At 41.5% G+C, this 25,552-nt stretch overlaps 1 protein-coding gene across 2 annotated transcripts in view; it reads left to right on the forward strand.

Moving 5' to 3' along the window:
• DOCK5 (dedicator of cytokinesis 5) overlaps window positions 1-25,552 on the forward strand; it is a 247,758-nt gene that overhangs the window by 68,979 nt on the left and 153,227 nt on the right. For both annotated transcript variants that reach the window (XM_072636751.1, XM_072636826.1), the window contains exon 3: window positions 19,410-19,450. In XM_072636751.1, coding sequence (XP_072492852.1) covers window positions 19,410-19,450 — 41 coding nt within the window. The remainder of the gene's footprint in view (window positions 1-19,409; window positions 19,451-25,552) is intronic.

The raw sequence follows: 25,552 nt of genomic DNA on the forward strand, positions 1-25,552 counted from the left end.
TGGTGCCATAGTGGGTAGAGTGCTGGGCCTGAAATCAGGGAGACCTGAGTTCAAATTTGGCTTCAGACACTTACTAGCTGTGTGACCCTGGGCAAGTCACTTAACTGTTGACCCTAGTTTCCTCATCTGTAAAATGAACTGGATAAGGAAATGGCAAACTCCTACAGTATCTCTGCCAAGAAAACCTCAAATGGGGTCATGAAAAGTAAAACACAACTGAAACGATGGAACAAGAACTCGATTCTAGATGCCATGTTTTTAGGAAGAACAGTGATAAGCATGTTGGACACATCCAGGAGAAGTCAACCTGAGTGGTAGCAGGTCTTAAGTTCATGCTACTTGTATTGGCTAAAGGAAATAAGTGTGTTTAGCCTGGAGAATCATGTTGGTTCTTCATTGCTGAAGAAGACCATGCCATCAGAGAAATGATGACATGACTTGCGCTTGACTTTGTCTTGAGTGAGGGAGGGTTGAGCCTGGAGAAAAGACTTTGCAGAAGGGGAGGGCAGGACACCATCTTTTAAAAACAATTTTCTGAAATTAACAAACATCAAATAAAATGGGCATTTCCACGTACTCAGAGGAACAGAAGAAGAGCGTTGACTATGAAGCTGCAAATCTTTCCCTGTACACTTCATTGTGTATGCCAAGGTCAACCTGCAGCTGTCTTCAAGTGTTTTAAGGGCTCCCAAGTGGAAGGAGGGTTAGATTTGTTCTTGGCCATAGAAGGCAGAGGCAGGAGCAATGGAGAGAAGCGTTAGGAAAATTTGGACTGACCAATGAAAGAACAAGTTTCTAGTAATATAAGCAATGGAAAAGTGAGATAGCCTGCCTTGGGAGGTGGTGGAGGAGGGGAGGGACTAGGGATTGTTGTGCAAAGACTGAATAAATAAAGTTCAAGCAAGAACTTTTAAGCAACTCTCCAGTGCCAGGCACTGTGTGCTAAGTGCTGGGGATACAAATAATGAAAAAGACATTTCCTGCCTTCTAGGTGCTTACAATCTAATGGGAGAAGACCACACGCAAAAGGAACCTGAAAAGCAGGGGTGGGAAGGGGGAGAGGTAGATTCTGTGGGGGTTTGGTGGAGAAGTCATCAGAGGATCCCCAAAGTAGAACGAGAATGGTGAGAAATGAGATGTCTGAGCTGGGCGCTCTCCTTAAAGGGAGGCTTAGGGTTCCTGAGGCCACCCTCCAATCAGGCAGCAAAATGTAGTAAGGGGGAGGAGCATCAAGGCTGATGAGATCTTATAGGATGCTGAGGTTATCCTAGTAACAAGTGTCCTGGGACATGGTGCAGAAGTCAGGGTCCCAAAGTAAGGTTGCCTGGTGATACTGAGGATTTTCCTGGGTGTTGCAGAGGGAATTCTGGATTGGGTGGCAGCTGCTGAGGTCCCTTCTGACTGATGCTCTGGGCTTGTGAGACCCCAGGAATTTTTTCAGAAGCATTATAACAGTACAAAAGTCAAAAGACCCCAGCTTGAGCCATATTCACTACCTATAGCCTTCAGCATCTCCACCTGCCTTATTAATTCACCTGTAAAGGAGGCGTGGTGATACATTGATTACCCACATCATGACTATGTTGAAGGGAATGCTTGGTAAGCTTGGACATGTTATGTAGAAGTGAGGTATTGTTAGAGAACCAGTGAAGAACAAGGACAAGAGCACTGTCTCTGAAGTCCATGCACGTGGGTTCAAATCCTGCTTCTGATGCTCAGTGGCAGTCTAGCATTTCTGTGGTGCCATTAAGGCACAACAAGCCTATGAGGTAGGTGCTATTATTATCCTTATTTTACAGATGAGGAAACTGAGACCAGGTAAGTGTCTTGTCCAGGGTAATAAGGCTAATAAATGTTTGAGGCTGGGTTTTAACTTGAGTCTTCCTGACTTCATGTTCAATGCTCTATCTACGGCCTTAGTAACTCTGTGGCAGGTCACTTACTCTCCCTCAGTTTCCTCATCTGTAAAATGAGAGATGTTGGCCAAGTGGTCTTTAAAGTACCTTAGGTATATTATCCTATCATAATTAGGATGTGCCTTGGTTTGCTCATCTTCACAATATTTTGCCTTTTTGTCTTCAGCTTCCTTTCTTCCAGGAGTAAGAGTGAATAGGAAGGGACATTTTTTAGCATTATGATGTCTGCATTAGGGTTTTTTGAAAATAGTGTCAGTGGAGAATTACAACCAGTGTATGAGATAGACACTCTCATACCCATCTTTCAGATGAGGAAACTGAGACTCGAAAGAAATCAAATCATTTGCCAATAGTTACACATCCAACAAATGCAAGGGGAGAGATTCAGACCTAGTTCTTCCTTACTCTTTGTGACAAAAGAAAGTTTTTCCAAGTAACAAAATAGACTCTGGAATGATATATTGGAACATGGGGGAGGAGGTACTTAAGAATATTTGACCATAGAAAAGCCAGCAGCGCCCTTTGCAGAAAACAAAAGCTACCATGGACACTGTTACATGATGTTATAGCCAGACTTCACTCTGTAATGTGGTGGGTGGATACTCTCTCCTCCAGACAGAACATGACCCTGTAAAAGAATAAAATACATTCAGCATGCACACAACCACCCCTCCAGGGCAGGGGACAGGTTTACAGAAAGCTTAGTGCGTGAGGCTGGAAGGAAAAGAAGGAAAGGCAGGCTTGTCTTCTGCAGCTGGGTGAGGCCAGGTGTTCGCCCTCCACATGGATGGGCACTCAGTGTTCTTGGCTCTATCCCTTCCCTTGATTGCAGGCTGTGGAGGAAGGAGTGATTTCAGGAGGACTTTGCACACACAAAAGGAACTCTGGAAATGCTGAGCCTGTTTGTTTGCAGTTTCTCCACCCACCCGGCTACTTTCTCTGGCCTTTTATGAAACAAAAAAGAAAGCTGAATGGAAACTCAGAGGAGATCACTTACTAATGGACTTTGGGGGCCATCCTGGCAGGCTGTTCTGGCCCGCAGGACTCTCCCTGTTTCTTTCAGCTTCCTTTAAAACCTATCTCTGGGGCTTCTCACTCTGCACATTGGGTTCCACCCTTCCTTTGGAACTGGTGTGCAGCATATCTCTACTTCTCCTCCCTGGAGTAATCCAATTCCCTCTTTTCAGGTCAACTTATGAAAATCTATTCACTGTCCAAAAAAGAGTGGTGGGTCGGACCTGACTTCAGATTCAGGCTCTGATATCCCCTTGCTGTGGGGCTTTGGACAAGTCAATTTACCCCTTTTTTGGTAACAAATGAGTTAGATTAGATGACCTGGGGTCCCTTCTAGCTTTAATTCTGTGGCCAGGATAGAGCACCAGGCCTGGAGTTAGGAAGACCTGTGTTCAAATGTGGCCTCAGACACTTTCCAGCAAGTCACTGAACCTCTCTTTGCCTCAGTTTCCTCAACCATAAAATGGGGATAATAATAGTACCTACTTCCCAGAGTTGTTGTGAGGATCAGTTGAGGTAATAGTTACAAAGATCTTGGCACAGTGTAGGTGCTGTCTAAATGTTAGTTAATGTGTTGATTAGTAGATAGTGGGCACTATGTAAGTGTTAGCAATGATGACTTATTGGTGTTATCCTGTAATACATTTATAGCAGAGAAGCCCATGGTTTGCATGAACAGGTTTGCAACATATAACCAACAAGAAACTCTGAAGAACAGAGAGGGGCAGGATGTTATGTAGGAAACATACAAGCAACGACAAAAAAAAATGTTGGCGTCTTACCTGGCCTGGTGAATAGAATGGTGAACTTGGACTCAAATGCAGCCTCAGACACTTATTCATTGGCTGTGTGACTCTGAGCATGCCATGTTACCTCTGTCTACCCCAGTTTCCTGAACTGTACAATAAAGGTCCTAAAGGGTTGTTATAAGGATAAAATAGCAGTATTTGTAGAGCACTTAGCACAATGCCTGGCACATAATAGGTATTTAATAAATATGTTTCCTTCCCTCAAATAGCACATCTGTCACCCCATCCCCCTTAATGCTAGTACCATCTGAGGTTATTTCCTCTTTATTCTTGCATACATCTTATTTACATGTTTTCTCTCTAAGCTTCTTGGGGACAGGGACTGTTTTTACCTTTCTTTGTGTCCGCAAGACTAAGCATTGGTCTTCTTAAGTATACAGTAAGGTCAACCTGCAGCTGGCACACAGTAGGCACTTAATACATGTTTGCTGACTTGACTTGATTTAACCCGACCATAGAGTTTTAAGTCATTTAACCTCCTAGAAATAGTGTGGTGTAGTAGGATAGAGTGATAGATTTGAAATCAGGAAGACCTGAGTTTGAATCCTGCCAAAAATTAGTAGCTATGTAACCCTAGGCAAGTCATATCTCTGGGTCTCAGTTTTCTCATCTGTAGGAGATTAGCCTCTAACCCAAAAGGTACCTTTCAGTTCTAAGTCTGTAATCCTATGATAATGTGTTGAGGAGAAAACATCATAGATGATCAACCCACATACTCTGCTGTTATTTTTCTGATATCATAAGAAATTGAAGAAGTCCCCAGAATGCAGGTGGACTGCCTATTGTGAATTTGTGGGAGGACAAAGAGTCGCACAGGATGGCCATGCATCCTCAGTGAAGGAAACTTTCAGATGATCAGTGAGATTGCAGATCTATTGGAATTTTTGAGCGTAGACTTAGCTTATTCTCTACCTCTGCTGCTCTGAGCATGACTTGGATTGGGGGATAGTGTCTGTGTCCTGTAATGGAATTTCAGGTTGAATTGAATGGGAGAAGTTGGGTTTGGACTGGCTCTCCATGGTCCTGATTTCTAGAGACGAAATTGGCTTTCTACCCCAGCCAAGCTTTCCTGACCAAGTAAGGACTGTGGTTGGGGGTGATATTGTCAAGAAAAAGATGCATTGGCTGTTCTGCCCAACACTGCAGCCTCTCTGAAAGTGCCAGCCTCAACCTTGGGATTTTTGAGTAGCACTTCCAATGACTAGAATGTAGCTCTGTGACAAGAGGTGTTTCATTCATATATACATATATATGTGTGTTTGTGTGTGTGTGTGTGTGTGTGTGTGTATACATGTATATCCCTGGTGGCCAGCCCAGTATTGAGCATATATGAGCTTATAGATGTTGCTTAATAATTGCTTGATTCATGGACCAGTGCCCTAGTCTTAGACCTTTCTCTAACCCCTTTTGACGGAGGCTAGACTGGGACTCAAACTTTGGTTCCATCTAGAAAGATCCTAGTCCTAATGGGAATGATCTTTGTTTCTTGCTGACCTCTCCTCCTTTGTCACTGAATGGTTCATTCAAAAGGTGATTGGGTAAATCTGGGAATAAACACATGCCTGCCTTGTAAGAATGCCCTTGAGGACTTCCTGTTTTAAGGGGCTTTCTCCAGAAAATCAAAGCCCAGAATGCAGAGAATGTCTTTACCTTTTTTTTTTTTTTTTTGGTCTTGCACTGAGTCATCTTTCCTGCCCTGAACCAGGAGCACTGTGCATCCCCCTAGGTAGCTCTTTCTCACCTCTGACTCACTAGTAAGCTCATAGATCAGACATCAGACAACCAGAGGTGGAATTCTTCCTTCCATGTGCTAGCTGTGTAACTTTGTTTCCTCCTTTTAAAATGAAAAGGTTGGACCAAATGAATTAATGGGAGTCTTCCCCTTTAGAAAGTAATCTTCTTGAGATTATGTCTCCATCACTTAGCATATAGTAGGCACTTATAAAAAAAAACTAATAAAGTTTAATAAATTAATCCATTTCTGGATTTATCAATTGATGGGGTAGAATGAATGAAAAAAGAAAGCATGAATCTGTCCCCTTAGAATGTAAGCTGCTTGAGGGTAAGGGTTTTTTTTCCATTTTGCCCAGCACATAGTAGGTCCTTGATAAAAAATTTTTTGTTGGATTTTATTATTGTCTTTTTGAAGGCTGTTGTAGCCAAGCCTAAACTCTGGGTTGTCCTGCCCAGTCAGAAAGACTTCTAGTATGAATGAGAACTCACGTGCAGCCTAACTCATTTTGTCTTGGGGATAAAATTGTCTCCTTGGAGATAAAAAAAAAAAATCTTGTCTCTAAGATAACAAGATCATATCTTATGAGCTGAAAGGGACCTTGGGGGCTATCGAATGCCACTCCAATAGAACTAGAGAGGTTAAGTGATTGACCTAAGGTCCCATGACTGCTCTGTATCTAGTCTTTCTGACAGCAAATCCAGAGTTTTATTCAGCACACTCCCATTTGAGACAATTCTCTAAGACTTGAGCGATGGAGGAATTCACTTTAGCTTACAAAGATCACTGATCTCTGAGGTGTTGACCTTTCCGGAAGAATTTTAACCTCCTGGAGGTAGGGTGGGGCAGTGGATAAAGTGCTGATTGAGAGGGATTCAGAGCTGCCCAACCTGAGAAAGAGAGGGGAGTGTGTGTGTGTGTGTGTGTGTGTGTGTGTGTGTGTGTGTGTGTGTGTGTGTGTGTGTGTGAAGTTTTTGGGGGGTGGGGCAGGACTTCTGATTTCATTGGTATAGGGAATTTCAAAGAGGAACAAAATCATAATAGCTGATATTTATACAAAGTTTGAAGATTTGCAATGCACGATCCATCCGTCTTTACCTCTCTACTTGACCGTATTTATCTATGCATCAATTATCATCTCTTTTTATACAGATACTCTTTTGGTAGAATAGGCCTTTTGTTATCTCCATTTCACATGGAAGGAAGCTGAGGCACAGAGGTGAAATGCCTTGCCCAAGGTCACCCAGCTAAGGATGGCCTAAAGGCGGAGATCTGAACTTGGATCTTCCTGATGCCAAGTCCAACTTGCCCCCTCTTCCCCCCTACTAGAGATAGGCACCTGCTCAACAACATAGAGTTTTGGAGACTCACCTATGCCATTGGTAAGATGTTTCCTAGGCACTTGAACTCAGGTCTTCCTTATCCTAAGGCAAACACACTGTCCACCAGGGCATATTACTTGGCATCATCATTAGTTGCGTATTGTTTTCCCTGGTAGGATATCAGTTCCAAAAGCAAGGACTGTTTCTTTTTGCCTTTGTTTCCCCAGCTCCCAGCACATAGTGGGCACCTGACAAATACTTGGAAACATGCATTTTGATGACAGCGAAGGCGAGACAAACTTTTTCCATCTCCCTTGCATACAGATCACCTTGTTGCTCTGCACTTGGCTGGGAGGGACTCGGGTACTTCCCACATCTGCCTGACCTTCACCTTGGGTCCCACTTGTCAGCTGGCTCTTGTCAGAATGGTTCAGATTGCTGATGTGGGTGTTTGGAGGGATGAGTGTGGCAGGAGGAGTGTGTTTATAAGGAACCTTTAATCAACAATGGCACCAGGGTGCTGCGGCCTCCTCTCAGAGTTGACCTTGTAAGAAAGAGACAATATGACCTAACTCTTCGGGTCATGGTGCCGGGAAACGGGAAAGTATGTCTTCCCTTCCCAGATGAGAGAGGGCGAGAGACAGACAGAGACAGAGACAGAGACAGATAGATGTAGAGATAGATTGATAGATACATAGATATAGAGATAGCTACAGAGATGGATGGATTGAGACAGAGATAGAGACAGACAGAACAACAGAGACCGAGACAGGTAGCTTGGGGTATAAAAAGGCTGAATGACTTGCTTGACCAGGGTTCTGTTGTCAGTGTATTCCAGAGATAAGATCTGAACCCAGCCTCTGCTGATTTGGAGGCCATGTTCCACTTCTCATAGATTTATTTGTACGTTTGTTTACTTTACATGCACACATTGTTTCCCCTGATGGAATGTGAGTTTCTAGAGGACAGGGATGATTTCATTTTTTTTCTCTGTACCTCAAGCAGCTAGCTTACTGTTTTTCGTTTGGTTTTCTCCAGACTTCATTGGTACAGTGGACTCCCAAGTGAGAAAACTCCCTTTACCAATACCAGTTGGCACATTTGCTCTGAAACCTCTAGTCTTAGAGGGTTGCTTGGAGTATGGCAGTGAGGTGACGTACCCAAGGTCACACAGTCAATATGTGTCAAAAGCAAGTTTTCCTGATTCCAAATCTTTTTCCTTCAGCACAGAGCCCTGCTGGACTGGCCCCCCTCAATAGGAACTTGGTGCAGAGTAGACACTAACTGCATACCTGCTGACTAATTGGAGCAGAATGTATCTGTTAAGTACTTTACCAAAAGCGAGTGTGTTGATTGGTGGGGGGTGGGGGAGCCCTTGTGGTTAGGGAATTAGGTGTGTTTGTTTGTTTTTAAGGAAAAGTTATTAACCATTTGTGTGCCCTGGACTCCACTGGCATTCTGGTACAGCCTATGGATCCTAATGTTTATTACCTAAAATAAATTATATGGAATTACAAATGAAACCAGCTACATTTATAGTAATTAGCAGGCTTTGAATCCATTTCCTTTGACTTGAAGTCCAGCATTTTGCTGTGTGGTTTGGTGGAGAGTGCTGGGCTTGGAATCAGGAAGACTGAGTTCAAATCCTGTCTCACCTACTTACTCTCTATGTGACCTTGGGCAGTAGATCAGTTCATCTCTATATATGTCAGCACTGGGGATACAAAAATGGGGGAAAAATATATGACCCCCAACTCTGAAGGATCTCACATTCTATTTAGAAAGATAGCATATAGATGACTAGGTCCATATAAAGTATTCACAGTGCAAATGGAAAGCCATCCCAGAGGGAAGGGGTCCAGGGGTGGGGAAGACCTTAATTAATTAATAATAAGATTTGTTCTGTGAAGTTTGGATTCAGTCAAAAGGCCCTACTTGAGGACCTAGAGGGCCACCTCAAGGTCACAGGCTCTCCACCCCAGAGCTAGCCATTGGGAAGTGAGATGGGGTGGGATAGGGCACCAAATGCTGGGAAAGGCCTCCTACCTAAGGTAGGATTTAGCTGAGAGGCCAAGAGGAACCAGTGACTTGATGGGATCCCAAGGATTGTTCCAGCTCTACTCTATTACCTTTCTACCTCAATTCAATCCACATTATCAAGAATTTATTGAACACTGTTGAAGTGGCCAGTGGTAGAAGGGCTCTCTCTTCAAAATAAGAGATTGAGCTCAATCCAAAGAAAGCCAAGTCTGGTTTATATATTTTGCATGTGGTTATAAAACCATAATGCATAAAGTTTAAATCTAGACAGGTCGATGCCTACATTTACAGAAGAATGATGACCACAGTATAAATCAGGAAGCAAAAACATGGCAGAGATCCAACCATCTCATTCATTTCTCCAGTAGCCATTTTGTCCAAGACTCTGTCCTTGAATTCTTGCTCAGGGTCCAGGAGCCATCTTTGGAAGCCACACATAAAAGGCCCTATTTCAGGGAGTAATCTTATTTCCAAATTAATCCCTCCCTTTGGAAATTCCTAATCTGGTTTGAGATAACCTGCCCTGACCAACTTTCTGAATCATTCATATTTTCTGTATTTAATCTTTTAAAGCTTCTCACTAATCAGTATCTTCTCCCTAGAATTGCCTCCTGACCTCCTAGTCATCACCATATGGTTTTTCCCTCATGTAGATATTTCTTTCCTTACCTTGAACTTTTTCATAAAGGACTCCTTGGATAACAAATATATTTAAAATTTTCAATTAACAAGCAGTTATTTTTTCTTCCTCCCACATCCCCTGCCATTTAAAAAAAAGATAAACCAAACACTAGTAATGAATATTCATAGTCAAACAAAACAAATTCCCAATTTGGCAATGTTTAAGAAACTCATTTCAGCCCTTCCCCCAAACCATTGCTTATTCTATGGAGACCCAAAGTGACTCTTAGCTAGAGAGTCTTGGAGAGGACTCATCCCTCTGCCTCATCCCACTGAAGAGGAAGTACACTATAATAATGAGAAGCAGTCTGATGCAAACCTCCATTGCCGGAGGAGACTCAGCTGGGTTTTCTCCCCATTTCCACCTAGCTGCATTGTTTTTGGACTTCTCCATCACACGCTGTGTGAATGACTTCCTCAAACACTTTTGTTCTCTTTTCTCAGATCATGAAGGGCTCTCAATGTCAAACCAAGGAGTTTTCGCTTTATTTGGAATATACCAGAGAACCATTGAAGGTTCTTGAGTAGAGGAGTGGCATTATCTTATCTGTGCTTTAGAAATATTTATGTAGCAGATATATGTAAGATAGCTTGCACAGGGATGTAGGGAAACCATTTAAAAGACTATTGCAGCAGTCCAAGGTCTGAACTAGGGTGGCAGCTCTCTGAGCAGTAAGAAGGGGACAGACATGGAGGCAGAGTGACCAGACAGGGCAACTGATTGCATGGGAAAGAGTGGTAAGAGAAAGGGTTAAGGTTCAGACCCCAAAGCTTTGCAGTAGGGTGGTATAATGGATGGAGTAGGGGCAGGTATAAGGAGAAAAGAATCCCTTCTTCTTTGGACCTGTTAAGTTTGAGAGGGTTGGCTATGTATGCAGATTTGGGAGTTGTTTACCTAGAGAGCATAATTGAATCCATGGGGGCCAATGAGGCCACCCAGAAAGAAACTGTAAAAAGAGAAGAAAGGGCTAAGGAGATTGCTCCAGAAAACACTCATACCTACACAGGCAGTAAGACATGAATGGCCATCCATCAAAGGAGGCCAAGAAGAATCCCCTTCTCTCCTCTTGACCACTGGAATACCAAAAGAAAGCAGTATCATGAGACCCCAAGTAGGGCAGAGTATCTAGGAGGAAGGGATAGTCAAACACCCTTTCCCAGCGTAGGTGAGCCCTTGCTTTTTTTAACGTCTAGCCTTGGGGAGTTGCCTGATTGTGCCATGAGGTTCAGTGACTATCCCAGGGCCACACAGCCAGAAAATGTCCGAGGCACTCATGAACTCAAGTCTTCCTGGTTTCAAGGCCAGATCTCTAGCCACCACTTTGAGCTGCTTCTGACCAGTCAAACTCCTACCGTCTCAAAATTCCCTTCTCCAACATGCCCCAAACTGGGCATCTAGCTTCTATATGAAGACCTTCATTGATGGGAAGCCTGCTGCCCCCCAAGACAATCTATTCTGCTTTTCTATGGTGCCAATTGATTTTCCTTTTATCCAGTCTAAATTTCCCTCTCTGTAACTTTCACTCATTTACCAGGGTTCTTCCTTCTGGACAAAGTAGAACATGTGTCATCCCTCTTCTACACAGTGGCCCTGAATACATACCTAAATACATTCATCCTCCTTGTGAGACTTCTCTTCTCCAGGATAAATATTCTCATTTTCTTCCAACAATATGGCACCCACTAGACCCTTCAACCTCTTCATTGCCTCTCCCTGGACACTCGACAGCGTATCAATATCCTTTCTAAACTGTGGCTCCTAGAATCAAACATAATACTCTATATGGGGTCTTAACAGAGCAGAGGACAGAGGGAGTATCACCTCAGGAAGCTCTCCCTTGAGTCCTTGGATCATAGCCAATGAGTTCCTAAATTTTTTTGTTTCTAACTCTACAATTCTCAGTTTGCCCCCTTCTCTCGACTTCCTAGACTAGTACCAGGTTTACCTTCTTTTACTGGAGCCGCTGCAGACTCCTAAGTGGTCCTCCTGCCCCTTTCTTTTCTACTAGACAGACTTGCCCCTGAAGCATAGGCCTCACCATGTCACACCTAAAAAATGCTTGGTGCCTCTCTATTTCCTCCAGTATAAAATACAAATTATTCAACTCAAAACCCTTCACTCTTTGGGTCCAGACAGCCTTTCCAAGTTCATTTCACATTATTCCCCTTCACCCAGTGTAATTCCAGCCAAAGCTGTTCCGTAACTCTTGCCTGAAATTCAGCATTCTCTCTCAAACCTTGGTGCCCCCACTCCTGGAAAGCATACCCCCCTCACAGTTCAATAAATGAATGAATGATGAATGTTCTGTCCTGGACCCTCTTCTATCCTGGTGATTTTATTCACTCCCATGGTTTCCATTATCCTCACTATGGAGATGACGCTCAGATCCATACATGCAACCCTAGTCTCTTTCCAGAATTCCCATCCCATAATGCCAATTGATTCTACTGATGATAGAAATTTGGTGACATCTCTCCCACCCCTCCCCCCCACAGCTGCAGCCCCTCAGGGTAAGGGGGCTCATAGGATTACTTCAAAGGCTCCATGCCACCAGATCCCTAGAACATGTTTATCTTACTTTCACCAGCTTGGTAAAGGATTGTTTAGAACATCCTTCAGCGGCTTCTATCCCAGCTGAGAATGCTGGCTGGGAACGGCTGGGTTTTGTTATTCTCAGGGCACCATGACTGATCTGAGCTTTTCCTACAAACATTGTAGTAATTGCCAATATTCATTTACCATATACCATCTACTGTACTGAATGTAAATCAAATAAGTGGCCCTCAGATCTGCTCAGCACTTGGCACACATTGTCGAGTCTGTAATGTACAACAACCCTGTAAAGTAGTTACTGTGGATATTAGTTCACCTAAGGTGAAGTGAGTCACAGTAAAGGTCAAAGGACATCGCCTGTTCACACAGCTAACACATGACAACAAAGGCAGCTTTTGAACCTGGATGGCTCTGACTTCCAAATTCAGCTTTCTGTCCATTACTGTGGGCTATGTCTATACCAGAATTCTTCACATCAATGAGTGAAAAGCTTATTATTTATTAAATACTCACCATGGGCTAAGTACTTGAGATAAAAAGAGAAAAAGCCAGTCCCTGCTCTCAAGGAGTTTACATTGTAAATGAGGAAAGCAAGACTTAAGGGACCTTTCAGCTGCTAGATAGATGGAAAGGTCCAGAGGCATTGTGGATCCCTCTATAATGCTTCACTTGGTGATCTCCTCAAGTCCCACAGATTTAATTATCATCTCAGTGTGATTGATTCTCGCATCTACTGATCTAGCCCTAAACTCTCTGTTCTGGAATCTGCTAGATGTCCAGTAATGTGTTCAAAACTGAACTCATTGACGTCCCCACCCCTCACCCTCCAACCCTTTCTGCTCTCAGACTTCTTTATGGTTTTCAAAGGTACCACTACCCTTCAAGTGTTCCATCTCCCAACCTCTCGAACCCCAGCCCCCATGTCTAAGCTGTTACTAAAGACTGTTGATTTCACCTTAACAGCATCTTCTCTCCTTTGATGCTACCCCCATCCTAGCCCTCCTCTCCGTACACCTGGACTACTTTAATCACCTACTGGGTTGGTCTGCCTGCCACAAGTCTCTCCTACTCCAGTCCATCCTCCATTCAACCACCAAAGTAATTTTCACAGGTCTGACCATGTCACCTCTGACTCCAAAAAATTCCCGTGGCTCCCTATTACCTCCAAGATCAAATACAAAATCTTCTACTTGGCATTCAAATCCCTTCATAACCTAACTCCCTTTTCAATCTTTTGATACGTTACATCCACCAGTGTGTTCTTCCATCCACTGACGCCACCCCTTTTGCTGTTCCTCTAATAAGACTTTCCATCTTTTGAGTCTGGATATTTTTACTGGCTGTTCCCCATGCCTGGAAAAGCTCACCCTCCTAAATTCCACCTGGTTTCCTTCACATCTCACCTTCTACGGGAAGGTCATTATTTCTCATTTATCCTCTACATAACTTGTTTGTACATAATTGTTTTCATATAGTTCCCATTAGACTGTGAGCTCCTTGATAGTAGGAACTGGTTTGTTTTTGTTTTTTGTTTTGCCTTTCTTTGTGTCCACCAGTAGTCAACACGGTGCCTGGCACATAGTAGGCACTTAATAAATGCTTATTGACTGACTACTAAGGTATTAGCATTATGGATGGAAAAGCCCGTGAATGGTTAAGATACATTGGTGTATCTGTCCCCAAAAGTAGGATGCTTCCAAGGGAGCAACCACCCCTGAGAATTGGACGGTGGGCCTAAGGGTAGTAATGGGGTACATGTTCTGGGTCTCTTCCAGCAGAGACGTATGAGAGGTTCTTGGAGAATGGAGTGAAATCAATGTTGGGAGGACAAAAAGGGAGGGAAACATTGGCAGGAAGTTTGGGAGTAGACTTTGGACCAGCCTCCCATCATAGGATCATATAGCAAATTCAAGGTACCTCTAGTCTAAATCCCTATTTTATAGAGAAGGAAATTGAGGCAACAGGTAATAAATGAAAGTCCTGGACTACTAGACTGTGTTGCTTTCTGCTCTCAGATACCAAAGAAGAGGAAGCCAGTATGATGAATCAAGTATAGAGATATAACTATATATGAGAGGCTTTGTGAGGTGGTAGTAGAGACTGGAGTCTAGGACTACTTTCTGAGCATACCAGGTGTGTGACTCCAGACAAGTCCCCAGGGCTCACATTCAAGTCAGTCTTGGCAACTCAGTAAATATTAGTTGCCACACTGTTGCTAGGACTGGAAAGATGAAATTAATGAATGGATGGACAGATGGATGAAGGGATGGATGGATGGATGAATGAATGAATGAAAAATCATTTATTAAACACCTGCTATGTGCCAGGTACTGTGTTAGGTGCTAAAAATATAAATACCAAGTGAGAAAAATATTTTAGGAGCTTACATCCCAACAGGACAAGACAAGACATATAGGGGAGTGATGGCCAGGGAGGGAGGAGTGTTTTGACCCTAACTTTCAGAGAGATATCCAATAGAACTATAGGATAGTTTTTCAGAAGCAATAGTGGCATTGAAATGTTTACTGTTTCCCAGAGAAAGAGGTGGAAAACTGTAGGAGTGGGGGTGGGATGGGGAGCATGATAGTGATGGGATATGTGTGCAGGGGAAGGGCAGATGGCAAGATTCTGAGATTCTGAATGCTTCTGTTTTCTCTTCCAAGGACAATGATCTTTTCATAGGAAAGATTTTTTTAAAAACTGGTTTTAAGAGAGTGGAAACCACAGATAATCTGCTAGAAGGTCAGGCAGCATCTGGCTGCCCTCACTAAGTTCAGGTCATAACGATGTTTTTGTTCCAAGTCTGGATAGCCACATGTTGGATATGATGTAGAAGGTCTCCTTCATATCTGAGTTGTAGTGGATGACTTGTGAGGCCATTTCCAAGTTGGAGACAATTTGTGATTCTTTGTGCCTTGTGTTAGGAAGGAAGAATCCAATTCCTTCTGAGATTCCGCAATTTTAAGTACTTGGTTCTTTCCAGGAAGTGTAGATAGAGGCAGTGTGATGCAGTAAATACAACGAATAACTTAATGCCTGGAAGATCTTGGGGCAAGTCACATAACTAAACTAGATGACCTCTTAAGGACCCTTCTGACTTTAAATCCATAATTGTAGGCATAGGTTCCCAAAGTTGGCAATACCATCCCCCTGGGGTGTGCTGGAAAGATGAAGGGGCATAATAGCCTTGGTTGCAATTGGGGGGTGTTGAATAAAAATAAGGGAGCAGTGGAAGCATAAGGAAAAAAGAGAAGAGAATTTTGAAAAACCATTCATGCCTGTTTCATATATTGTGTAAAAGAATTAAAGTCACAATGATAACATTATTCTCCAAATAAATACATAAAATGAAAGTTATAACCAATCAGTAGTCAAGTCTACCAACAGGTCTTAACAAGCAAGTGTTGGCAGGTGAGCATATTGTGCATTATCGGGAAGTCCAGCATGCATCAGCAGGAATATGTATGTGTAATGACTTGTTTATAATATGATACTATATAGTTACATAATGCAAAATTGAATCATCAATATTTCAATGTAGGGGAAAAGTCAGAAATTTACAATAAATTGTAAAATTTAAGATGTGTTATTTAAAAAATTATATTTTTTTTGAAATGACACACATTTTAAAAAAAAGGTAAAGGGTTAAAGAAAGTAGATTTCAAGAGGGATAAGGGGTAAGAGGAAAAAGGGTGGGTAGGCCAAATAAGTTTGGGAACATCTGGCCTAGAGCAAGAGTTCTTATTGTGAGTTTTGTGAACTTATTTTTAAAATAATTTGATAACTATATTTCAAAACAATTTCATAATAACATGTGTTTTATTTTAGGCATGTAAAATCATTTCTTATTTCTTAATGAATTTAAAAACATGATTCATAAAAAGGGTCCATAGGCTTGCCCAGATTTCCATATGGGTCCAGGACACACAAAAACGGTTAAGAACCACTCCTGGGCTAGCCAAGAGCTTGGAGTCCATCATGGCTCTCCTAAGGCTGGAATGTTTATATTTATCATTGTTATAATGACATTGTCTTGCCTCACTTTCTTCATCTATAAAAGTCCTACTTTCTTTCTCTTCTTTTTTTCCTCTCCTCTCCTCTTTTTTGTATTTTTGTTTTCAAATCTCCTATAACTCACACAGTGCCTAGCACATAGTAGGGACTTAATTATTTATTGAAATATATGCAATGACAACAATTAGTTTTTTGGTCCTTGTTAAATTTAATATACACTATTAAATAATCAAATGTAACAGAAGTTCAGAATTTCATTACACATACAATTCATTTTGTTATTTTTTCTTTTTTAAAGTTTATTTATTTTTGGTTTTCAACGTTCACTTCTGTAAGTTTTAAATTTTCTCCCCTTCCCCTCCCCCACCTCCCCAGCATGGCAGGCAATCTGGTATAGGCTCTACATATATATTCCTATTAAACATATTTTCACATTGGTCATATTGTATAGAAAATTAGAACAAATGGGAGGAACCATAAGAAGCAAAATAAAACAAAAGAAAATAGTCTGCTTCGCTCTGCATTCAGACTCCACAGTTCTTTCTCTCTATGTGGATGGCATTTTTTATCATGAGTCCTTTGGAAGTATTTTAGGACCTTGCATTGTTGAGAAGGGCAAAGTCAGTCCTTGCACACTGTGACTGTTACTGTGTACAATGTTCCCCTGGTTCTGCTCACTTCACTCAGTATCAGTTCATGTAAGTCTTTCCAGGTTTTTCTGAAGTCCTCTTGCTCATCATTTCTTATAGCATAATAGTATCCCATTATATTCATATATCACAACTTGTCCAGCCATTCCTCAATTGATGGGCATCCCCTTGATTTCCAGTCCTTGGCCACCACAAAAAAGAGCTGCTATAACATATTTTTATACATGTGGGGCTTTTCCTCATTTTTATGATCTCTTTGAGATACAGCCGTAGAAGTGGTATTGCTAGGTCAAAGGGTGTGCACATTTTTATGACCTTTTGGGCATAGTTCCAAATTGCTCTCCAGAATGGTTGGATCAGCTCACAACCAACTTTTAGTGTTCCAACTTTCCTCCATCTTCTCCAACATTTATCATTTTCCTGTTTTGTCATGTTAGCCAATCTGATAGGTGAGATGTGGTACCTCAGAGTTGTTTTAATTCACATCTCTCTAATCAATAGTGATTTGAAGCGTTTTTTTCATATGACTATAGATAACTTTAATTTCTTCCTCTGAAAATTGCCTATTCATATCTTTTGACCATTTATCAGTTGTGGAATGACTTGTATTCTTGTAAATGTGACTCAGTTCTCTATATATTTTAGAAATGAGGCCTTTATCAGAGATACTAGTTGTAAAAATTCTTTTCCAGTTTTCTGCTTCCCTCCTAATCTTGGTTGCTTGGCTTTGTTTGTGCAAAAACTTTTCAATTTAACGTAATCACAATTAGCCATTTTACATTTTATAATGTTCTCTGTTTCTTGTTTAGTCCTAAATTCCTCCTTTCTCCACAAATCTGACAGATAAACTATTCCTTGCTCTCCTAATTTGTTTATAGTATCGGCCTTTATATCTAACTTGTATACTCATTTGGACTTTATTTTGGTATATGGTGTAAGATATTGGTCTATTCCGAGTTTCTGCCATACTATTTTCCAGGTTTCTCAGCAGTTTTTGTCAAATAGTGAGTTCTTATCCCAAAAGCTGGGGCCTTTGGGTTTATCATACAGTAGACTGCTATAATCATTGATTACTGTGTCTTGAGTACCTAACCTATTGCATTGATCTACCCCTCTATTTCTTAGCCAATACCAAGTAGTTTTGATGATTGCTGCTTTATAATACAGTTTAAGTTCTGGTAGGGTGAGGCCACCTTCCCTAGCATTTTTTTTCATTAATTCCCTTAATATTCTGTACCTTTTGTTCTTCCAGATGAATTTTGATATTATTTTTTCTAGCTCTATTAAATAATTCTTTGGTTGTTTGATTGGCACAGCACTGAATAAGGAAATTAATAATTTAGGTAGAATTCTCATTTTGTTTATATTAGCTCAGCCTTCCCAAGAGCAACTGATGATTTTTCCAATTATTTAGATCTGACTTTATTTGTGTGAAAAGTGTTTTGTAATTTTATTCACATAGTCCCTGGGTTTGTTGTGATAGATAGATCACAACAATAATTTTAATGGAAAAAAATAGCAAAAAAATTATAATAGTAACTGAAGTTGGTTCTGGATAAGGAAGCAGAGAATTTGGCTTCCAACCTGCCACTAATACTTATTTAAGCAATGACCTTGAATATCCAGGACCTGGGTTTGAATCCTAGTTCCACCTGGATGACCTCAGAGAAGCCTCTTCACCTCTCTGAACCTCAGCGCCTTTATCTGCAAAGTGAAGGAGGTGAGCTTGATGACCTCCAATGTCCCTTCCAGCACTAGATTTTGATTCTAGGATCTATGGGCCTCAGTTAACTGATCTACAAAGTGAGATTGAACTGAGTATCTATCTGAGTTTCCTTCTGGCTCAAGAACTGTGAGATCCCATGATCCTTCTCTATCTAGGAGAGTAGAAAGTGAGCTCTCTCCCTTCTCTGCAGAGACAGGGGACTGTGCGTGTGTGAACTGTAGGGTTAAACTTCCTTGTTGCCTTGATTAGTTTTGCTTACCTGCTATTTTCCCCACATTCTCTTCCTTTTTAATTCTTTGCTACAAGGGTTGATTTGCTGGCTTGGAGAAGATGAAGGATAATTTCAGAAAGGAAAATGATACTTAAAAAAACCCAAAAGATCAATAAAAAGGTTTTGGTTGCTTAAGTTTCTTAAATGTAACTGGAGGTAGCAAGTCCTCTGCAGTTTCCCAAATCATAGCCATAGAGCATTTGGCAAATTTCTAAAATAATAGTGTAGAGTGGGGTCTAGGTATAGTAATTCTTCATAATAAGAAACATGATTATGCTAGAAGTAATAACAGTAACAATTATACTACTACTAATAATAAATGGACATATCTATTTGAAGTTTCCAAAAATACAAAAAAAAAAAAAATTATCTCATTTGACCTCAGAAGAGGTACCTAAGAGGTATGTAACATATAGGTTGCAATTGGTATCAGTGGAGGGCATTTCCACACTAGAACTTCCCCTACAATGATGAAATCCTACATCCTTCATATCCAGGTATGGTTCCAAGAAAAACAAGCCTTTCAAATTCAGGCCACTTTATCCAATCAGCTGTTTCTTGTTTGTTCTCTCTAGTTCTCTGCCAACATTGGTCACGGAAGAATCAGAATGCACCTTGCCAAGATTTGGGAATTGTCTTTATTTAGATAAAGAATTGTGTGTTCTTTTGTGCCCTGACAGGTTGGTTCAGAGGATACACACTGAGAAATAAGGCTAAAAAGGTATGATCATTTACTTTTTTCTTTTATCTGAATTTTTTCCTATTTTGCATTGTTTGTGTCACAGGTTGCATTATAAGCTGTATAATTAGGCTCCACTCTCTGATTTTTCTCTTCAAGGTTTTACCTCATTTAGAAACCAAAGCAGATTCCTAGATCTCCATAGGAACAGCCCATAGGACAGTTAAACATGATCCTCAATAAAACATTAATTGTTCAGCAAGCATTATTAAGCACCTGCTATGTATCAGGACTATGCTAAGCTAGGAACTTCCCTTTGGGTAAAAGTGACCTTGTATCCAGCCAGCCAGTTTGGAAAGGTGAAAGTGAGTCAGGCCAAGGGGTAAGACCATAGGTCATACAAGCCAGGAGAAGGTGAGTGGTCCTTCTGCTCTTCTCCGTATCCTCTGGAACAAAGCTGCTATAACAGTCAACAACAAGCAGTGCTTTACCGAAAGCTTCAGCTCTGGTAAAGGGCCAATAGTCCTTCTTCTTCTCTCCTGACTCCAAAGTGCAGAGGTGCTCCTTAGCCATGATTATTTCCTTATTGTAAATGGGCTAGGCTGCAGGGCTAGGAATATGAAGTACCAAGTTACAATTTCGGGACTTAAGAAGACCTCTCTCTGAGGTCTTACTCAGTTGCCTCATTTGGGTATGGAGGCAATGTTGGGCTCCTGAAAGCTTTGCAAGAGGACTACAAGTGCTTATAGTTTCTATGGAGCTAGAAAGAAATCAGGTGCTGTCCTTCCAGGACCTGTCTAGTTAATCATAACAAGGCCATAACACTGCCAGCGTCTCAAAGGGTGGGGAACCTGCAGCCTCAAGGACATATGTGAACCTCTAGGTCCTCAAGTGAGGTCCTGGAGGCTACAGGTTCCCTATCCCTATTAGATCATTTTCACTTAATCTCATTTAGAGTCTTGTCTTCAGATATAAACTTTATCATCCATCAAATCCTGAAATAGAAGTTTTCTTTTAATGAAAAAATGTTAACCCTCTCATCTCAAAAAGATAATGAATCCCTTTATGTTCCTGTCAGATTCTGATATCAAATTCTCAGTTATCCAGGTACTTTAGGTGAAAGAAAGGGGTAAAATCATAAAATAATATCTGTGTATATGGAAGGGACCTTAGCAATCATCAAGTCTAACGCTATTCATTTGATAGATGGAGGAACTGAGGCACAGAGACATAAATGATTTGCCTAGTGTCATACAGAAGAACCCAGGCCTTCCTGACTTCACTCTCTCCCCATGCCCAGAATGTCAATCTCATTTTTAGTTTTCGCTTTTATTCTCTCACTGACTTTGGCCAAAGCATCCAAACTGTCTTTGGGCTCAGAAATAAGCCAGAATATGACCAAAGTATCTCCACAGCAAATACCAATACGTGATCAGTTTCTGAGCCTCAATGTTGGACGTTACACCTGATGTGCAGTGGAGGCTGGTGACTGGCCTGGCTTTCACACCACAAATGATGATGCTAAGGAACCAGTGGGGATTTCAAAGGCCAATTAGAATTTTCACAGACCTAGGGTCTGACACCTGCTAAGTGTACGAAAAGCAATGGATGTTTACGGTTCCTTAATTTCCAATTCTTCAAAGAAATTGACTTTTTAAAAAGAAGGCACAGACAAGAGCATTGAAATCCCAGAGACACACAGAGCTCTTGGCTTTCAATTTCACGAGCATGGTGTTACCCAGGGAGGATAAGGTAGATAATACAGGGTGAATCGAAATCATGACAGAGCGGGTGTATAGTACAGGTGACATGGGAGGCAGGTGCCTGGGCTTCTAGTTCTCATTCTGCCATTGCCTTGCTGTGTAACCTTGTAGACACAGATGTTCTCTGGGCCTCAGTTTCTTTAACAGTATCATGTCCCAACACTGTATTCTGTGATTCCTGCTAACTTTAATGTCTGTCCTAAGGATCCTCCCAGCTTTGCAATTTTATGTAAGACCCCCTAGTAGCTGTAACATTTTATAGTTTAAGGTCTCTCCCAGCTCAGACATTCTATGTTCTAAGCATCCTTCCAGCGCTAACATTCTCTGTTTTTAAAGCCCCTATCCACTTTAACATTCACTATTGTAAGTCCTGTCCAGCTCAGACATTCTGTTCTAAAGTTCCTTCCCATTCTGACATTCTGTGTTCTAAACCTTTCCCCAGCTCTGACACTGTCTGTTCTAAACCCTTCTCTAACTTTGACGTTGTCTATTCTAAGGGTGCTCCAGTCTCTCACATTTTCTGTTCTAAGTGGCCATCTAAGCTCTGACATTAGATGATTCTGTGTCCCTTTCCCCAACTATGGGAGATTAGAGAAACTGCAGAAGGCTGTTCATTTTAATGTACTTTTATGTAACTTTTTTGTTAACTTGTATGTAATTTTTATGTACTCTCCAAGGAAGAAAGAGTGGATTTCTGAACCAGGATCAGAATTAGAAGATCTAGCTATTTCTCGACTTCCACCTTAAGGCTCACTGGCTTCTTACGGGAGTTCTGCCAGGGAAGGTTTTCTTGTTCCAAGGCTGTTGAAGGTGACCTTTCCCTCCCACTAAATTACTGTGGGGAAGAGAGATTCACATGCTTCCTTTGAGAAGCTTCGAAGTCTCCTCCTGGGAGAGCTGATCCAGGAAAAATAAACTAATGTCCTGCCACTTGCCATTGACAAGATTTATCTACTTCTACCCCTTTCTTGAGGCAATGAGTCCCTTTGAAATCCTTTTAAGCTTCACCGTGACCGATGCCCTGACTTCTCTGGTCTTGAGAGCCCATTTGGGCAGCCTATTATTTTAATGGGGACTTTGATGTCCTTTAGAAGCAGACCCACTCCATATAGAGTGGGTGATAAAATGTGGCAGATGCACCCATTTCAGGAGCAAGGAGTATTTCAGGGCCTCATTATTGATCTGAGGTTGGATAGGAAGGATGACTGGCCAATCTCTAACTTAACAGTTGATTCAAGTGAATGGGTAGCTTTGTCGGATGGGGATTGAATTGAGGTGAGGTGGGATGTAAATCAGAAATATAGCCTGGTTTACTCAGGATTTATGTGGCCCATAATGGCATTCTACAGGATGGGCTTACTGAGGAGCTTCGTAATTGAATTTTTGATGCATATGAATTATGTTTTGGTAAGAAAATAAAATATTTTTAAATCCCTTGATGGTTTCCTACCTAGAAGTTTATGGTTTATGGTTTACTTTGTAAATGTTGAAATAACACTGTTGGTTTTAAATTGCACCCCCCTCTTCCCTTGGCTTTTTCCAAACTAATTTAGGGAATTCAGTCATCGAATATAGGATGCTCAGCCAAGTTTAATTGACCTGATTCCTTCCTGATATTGGATTTCCTTGGGTGAGAAAATGGACTAAAGATGACTGTATCCTGTTCATCCCCCTCACCTCTAAGGGCTCCTCAGAGAGCATGGGATCATAAGAGCTAGCTATTGTTGTCATTGAGTCATTTTTAGTCATGTCTGACTTTTTGTGACTCCATTTGTGGTCTTTTTGGCAAAGATACTGGAGTGCTTTACCATTTCATTCTCTAGCTCATTCTACAGATGACAAAACTGAGGCAAAGAGGATGAAGTGATTAGCCTAGGGTCACATACCTACTAAGTGTCTGAGGCCAGTCTTGAACTCTTGAAGATGAGTCTTTCTGACTCTAGGCCTAGCTCTGTATATACTTTGCCAACTACAGACCCCATAAAAACTAGAAGAAACCTCAAAGGCCCTGTACCGGCAGTGCCTCTCTTTTTATAGATGATGAAAATGATTGGCCCGGGGTTACACCATTAGTAAGTTTCAGAGACATATGTATTCAGGTTTTCCCAGCTTCGGTGATCTGTCACCACCTAGTTGCCCCTAGTTGTACCAACATATAAATCTCCATTGTTAGGAATGGGACGCATTGCTATCAGAACCAATCCTCTCCTGCCTCTTGAGATGCAGTGTTGACCTGGAAAAATTCCAGAAGAGGGGGTTATTAGGGCAAGGCTGTGATTTACATGTGTACCATACATATTGGGACATGTGTTTTGTCTCTCCAGTAGTGAGTAAACTACTTGAGGTATCATGGATCTCAAGATGGAAGAGACCTCAATCCATGGAGTCCAAATTTCTCATTCTACAGATGGTTCAGAAACCAAGCCCAGAAAAATTTTGACTTTAGTCAATAAATAATCAATAAATGTTTATTAAGCATCTACTATGTACTCGGTACTTTGTTAAGCATTGGGGATAAAAAAGGCAAAAAATGTTCCTTCCCCTCGAGATCTTATGATCTAATGAAAAAATAAGGTTTGCTCGTGCTGCAGTATTAGAAACATTGGATATCATTCTGTTTGCTTCTTTGGACCACAATTGAATCTTTCAAGTTGTGTTGCCACAATATGGTGGCATATCAGAGTTGGAAGGTACATCAGAGACCATCAGGTCAGGGTCTGTGTGTCTTCATCTTTAAAATGAGAGGTGCAATGGAGTACCGTGGAAAGAGTGCTTGGATGTACCTGCTTACTTGTATTTCATCCTCCCCCTTCCTTGAAATGTGAGTTCCTTAAAGGCAGGTTGTGTTTTAGCTTTCTTTTAACTTCCAATTCCTGATCTAAGTATATATCCTAAGTGACTCATTGACTGAGTAGACTATGAGAACCTGGGCTTAAATCCCAGCTTTGCTGATCTCCATGCCCCAGGCAAGTCACTTAACCTCTCCTATACCCAAGTACCTTATCTGTGGTCCCTCTTTTAGTCATTGCTAGCAAAATTCTTGCTAGAGTCCTCCTTAATAGGCTTATCCTTCACCTGGAAGATGATCATATACCTGACACCATTGTGGCTTCAGAAAGAGCAGAGGAACAGTCGATATGGTATTTGCTGCCAGACACCTGCAGAAGAGATGCCAGGAGCAGAACAGAGATCTATACACAGCGTTTGTAGATCTGACCAAGGCCTTTGACACTGTTAGTCATGAGAATTTATGGAATTTATGGAAAATTATGTCAAAATTTGGTTGCCCAGAGAAGTTCATCAGCAATGTATGTCAATTTCATGTTGGCATGTTTACCCGGGTTCTAGGTAATGGACAATGCTCTCATGCCTTCCCTGTCATCAAGCTGTGTGCTTGCTCCCATGTTTTTTAGCGTAATGTTTTCAGCCATGTTGACAAATGCTTTCAATGAGGATGAACACAACATCAAGGCCAACTACTGTACTGATGGTAAGTTCTTCAATTTGAAAAGGCTACAAGCTAAGACCAAAGTGAAGGGAGTGTTGGTGCATGATTTTCTGTTTGCAGATGATTGTGCACTCAATGCAGCCTCTGAAGCTGAGATGCAACAAAGTATGGATCCATTCTCTGCTGCCTGTGCCAATTTTGGCCTAATAATTAACACCAAGATAACACAGGTGCTCCATCAGCCACCACTACACCATCCATATGTAGTACCATCGGTTATAACAAATGGAGAACTTTGGAATGCTGTGGATAAGTTCACTTACCTTGGTAGTGTACTTTCCAGGAATGTACACGTTCACAATGAGGTTGATGCAGCCATTGCCAGAGCTAGCTCAGTGTTTGGGAGGCTCCGAAGAAAAGTTTAGGAGAGAAGAGATATTAGACTGACTACCAAACTGAAGGTCTACAGAGCTGTTGTGCTGACCTAATTGTTATATGCCTGTGAAACATGGACAGTCTACCAGCGCCATGTCAGGAAACTGAATCACTTCCATTTGAACTGTTTTAAGAAGATTCTGAGGATCACTTGACAGGATAAAGTACCAGACACTGAAGTCCTTGCTCCAACTAAACTGCCAAGTGTTCAAACTATACTCCAATGGACTGGCCATGTTGTTTGAATGCAAAATGTATGCTTGCCAAAAGGACTATTTTATGGAGAACTCATATGGGATAGGCAATCACATGCTGGTCAGAAGAAGCGATACAGCACTCTCAAGGTCTCTCTCAAGAGCTTTAAATTTGACCATGCAACATGGGAGACACTGGCACAGGACTGCTCAGCATGGCGTGCCCACATGAGAAAGGGTGCTGTGCTCTATGAGCAAAGCAGAACTGAGACAGCACAAAGGCAATGTAAGATGCACAAATTTG

Source organism: Notamacropus eugenii, chromosome 1 (genome assembly GCF_028372415.1).
Source record: "Notamacropus eugenii isolate mMacEug1 chromosome 1, mMacEug1.pri_v2, whole genome shotgun sequence".
Classification (NCBI taxonomy): Eukaryota; Metazoa; Chordata; class Mammalia; order Diprotodontia; family Macropodidae; genus Notamacropus; species Notamacropus eugenii.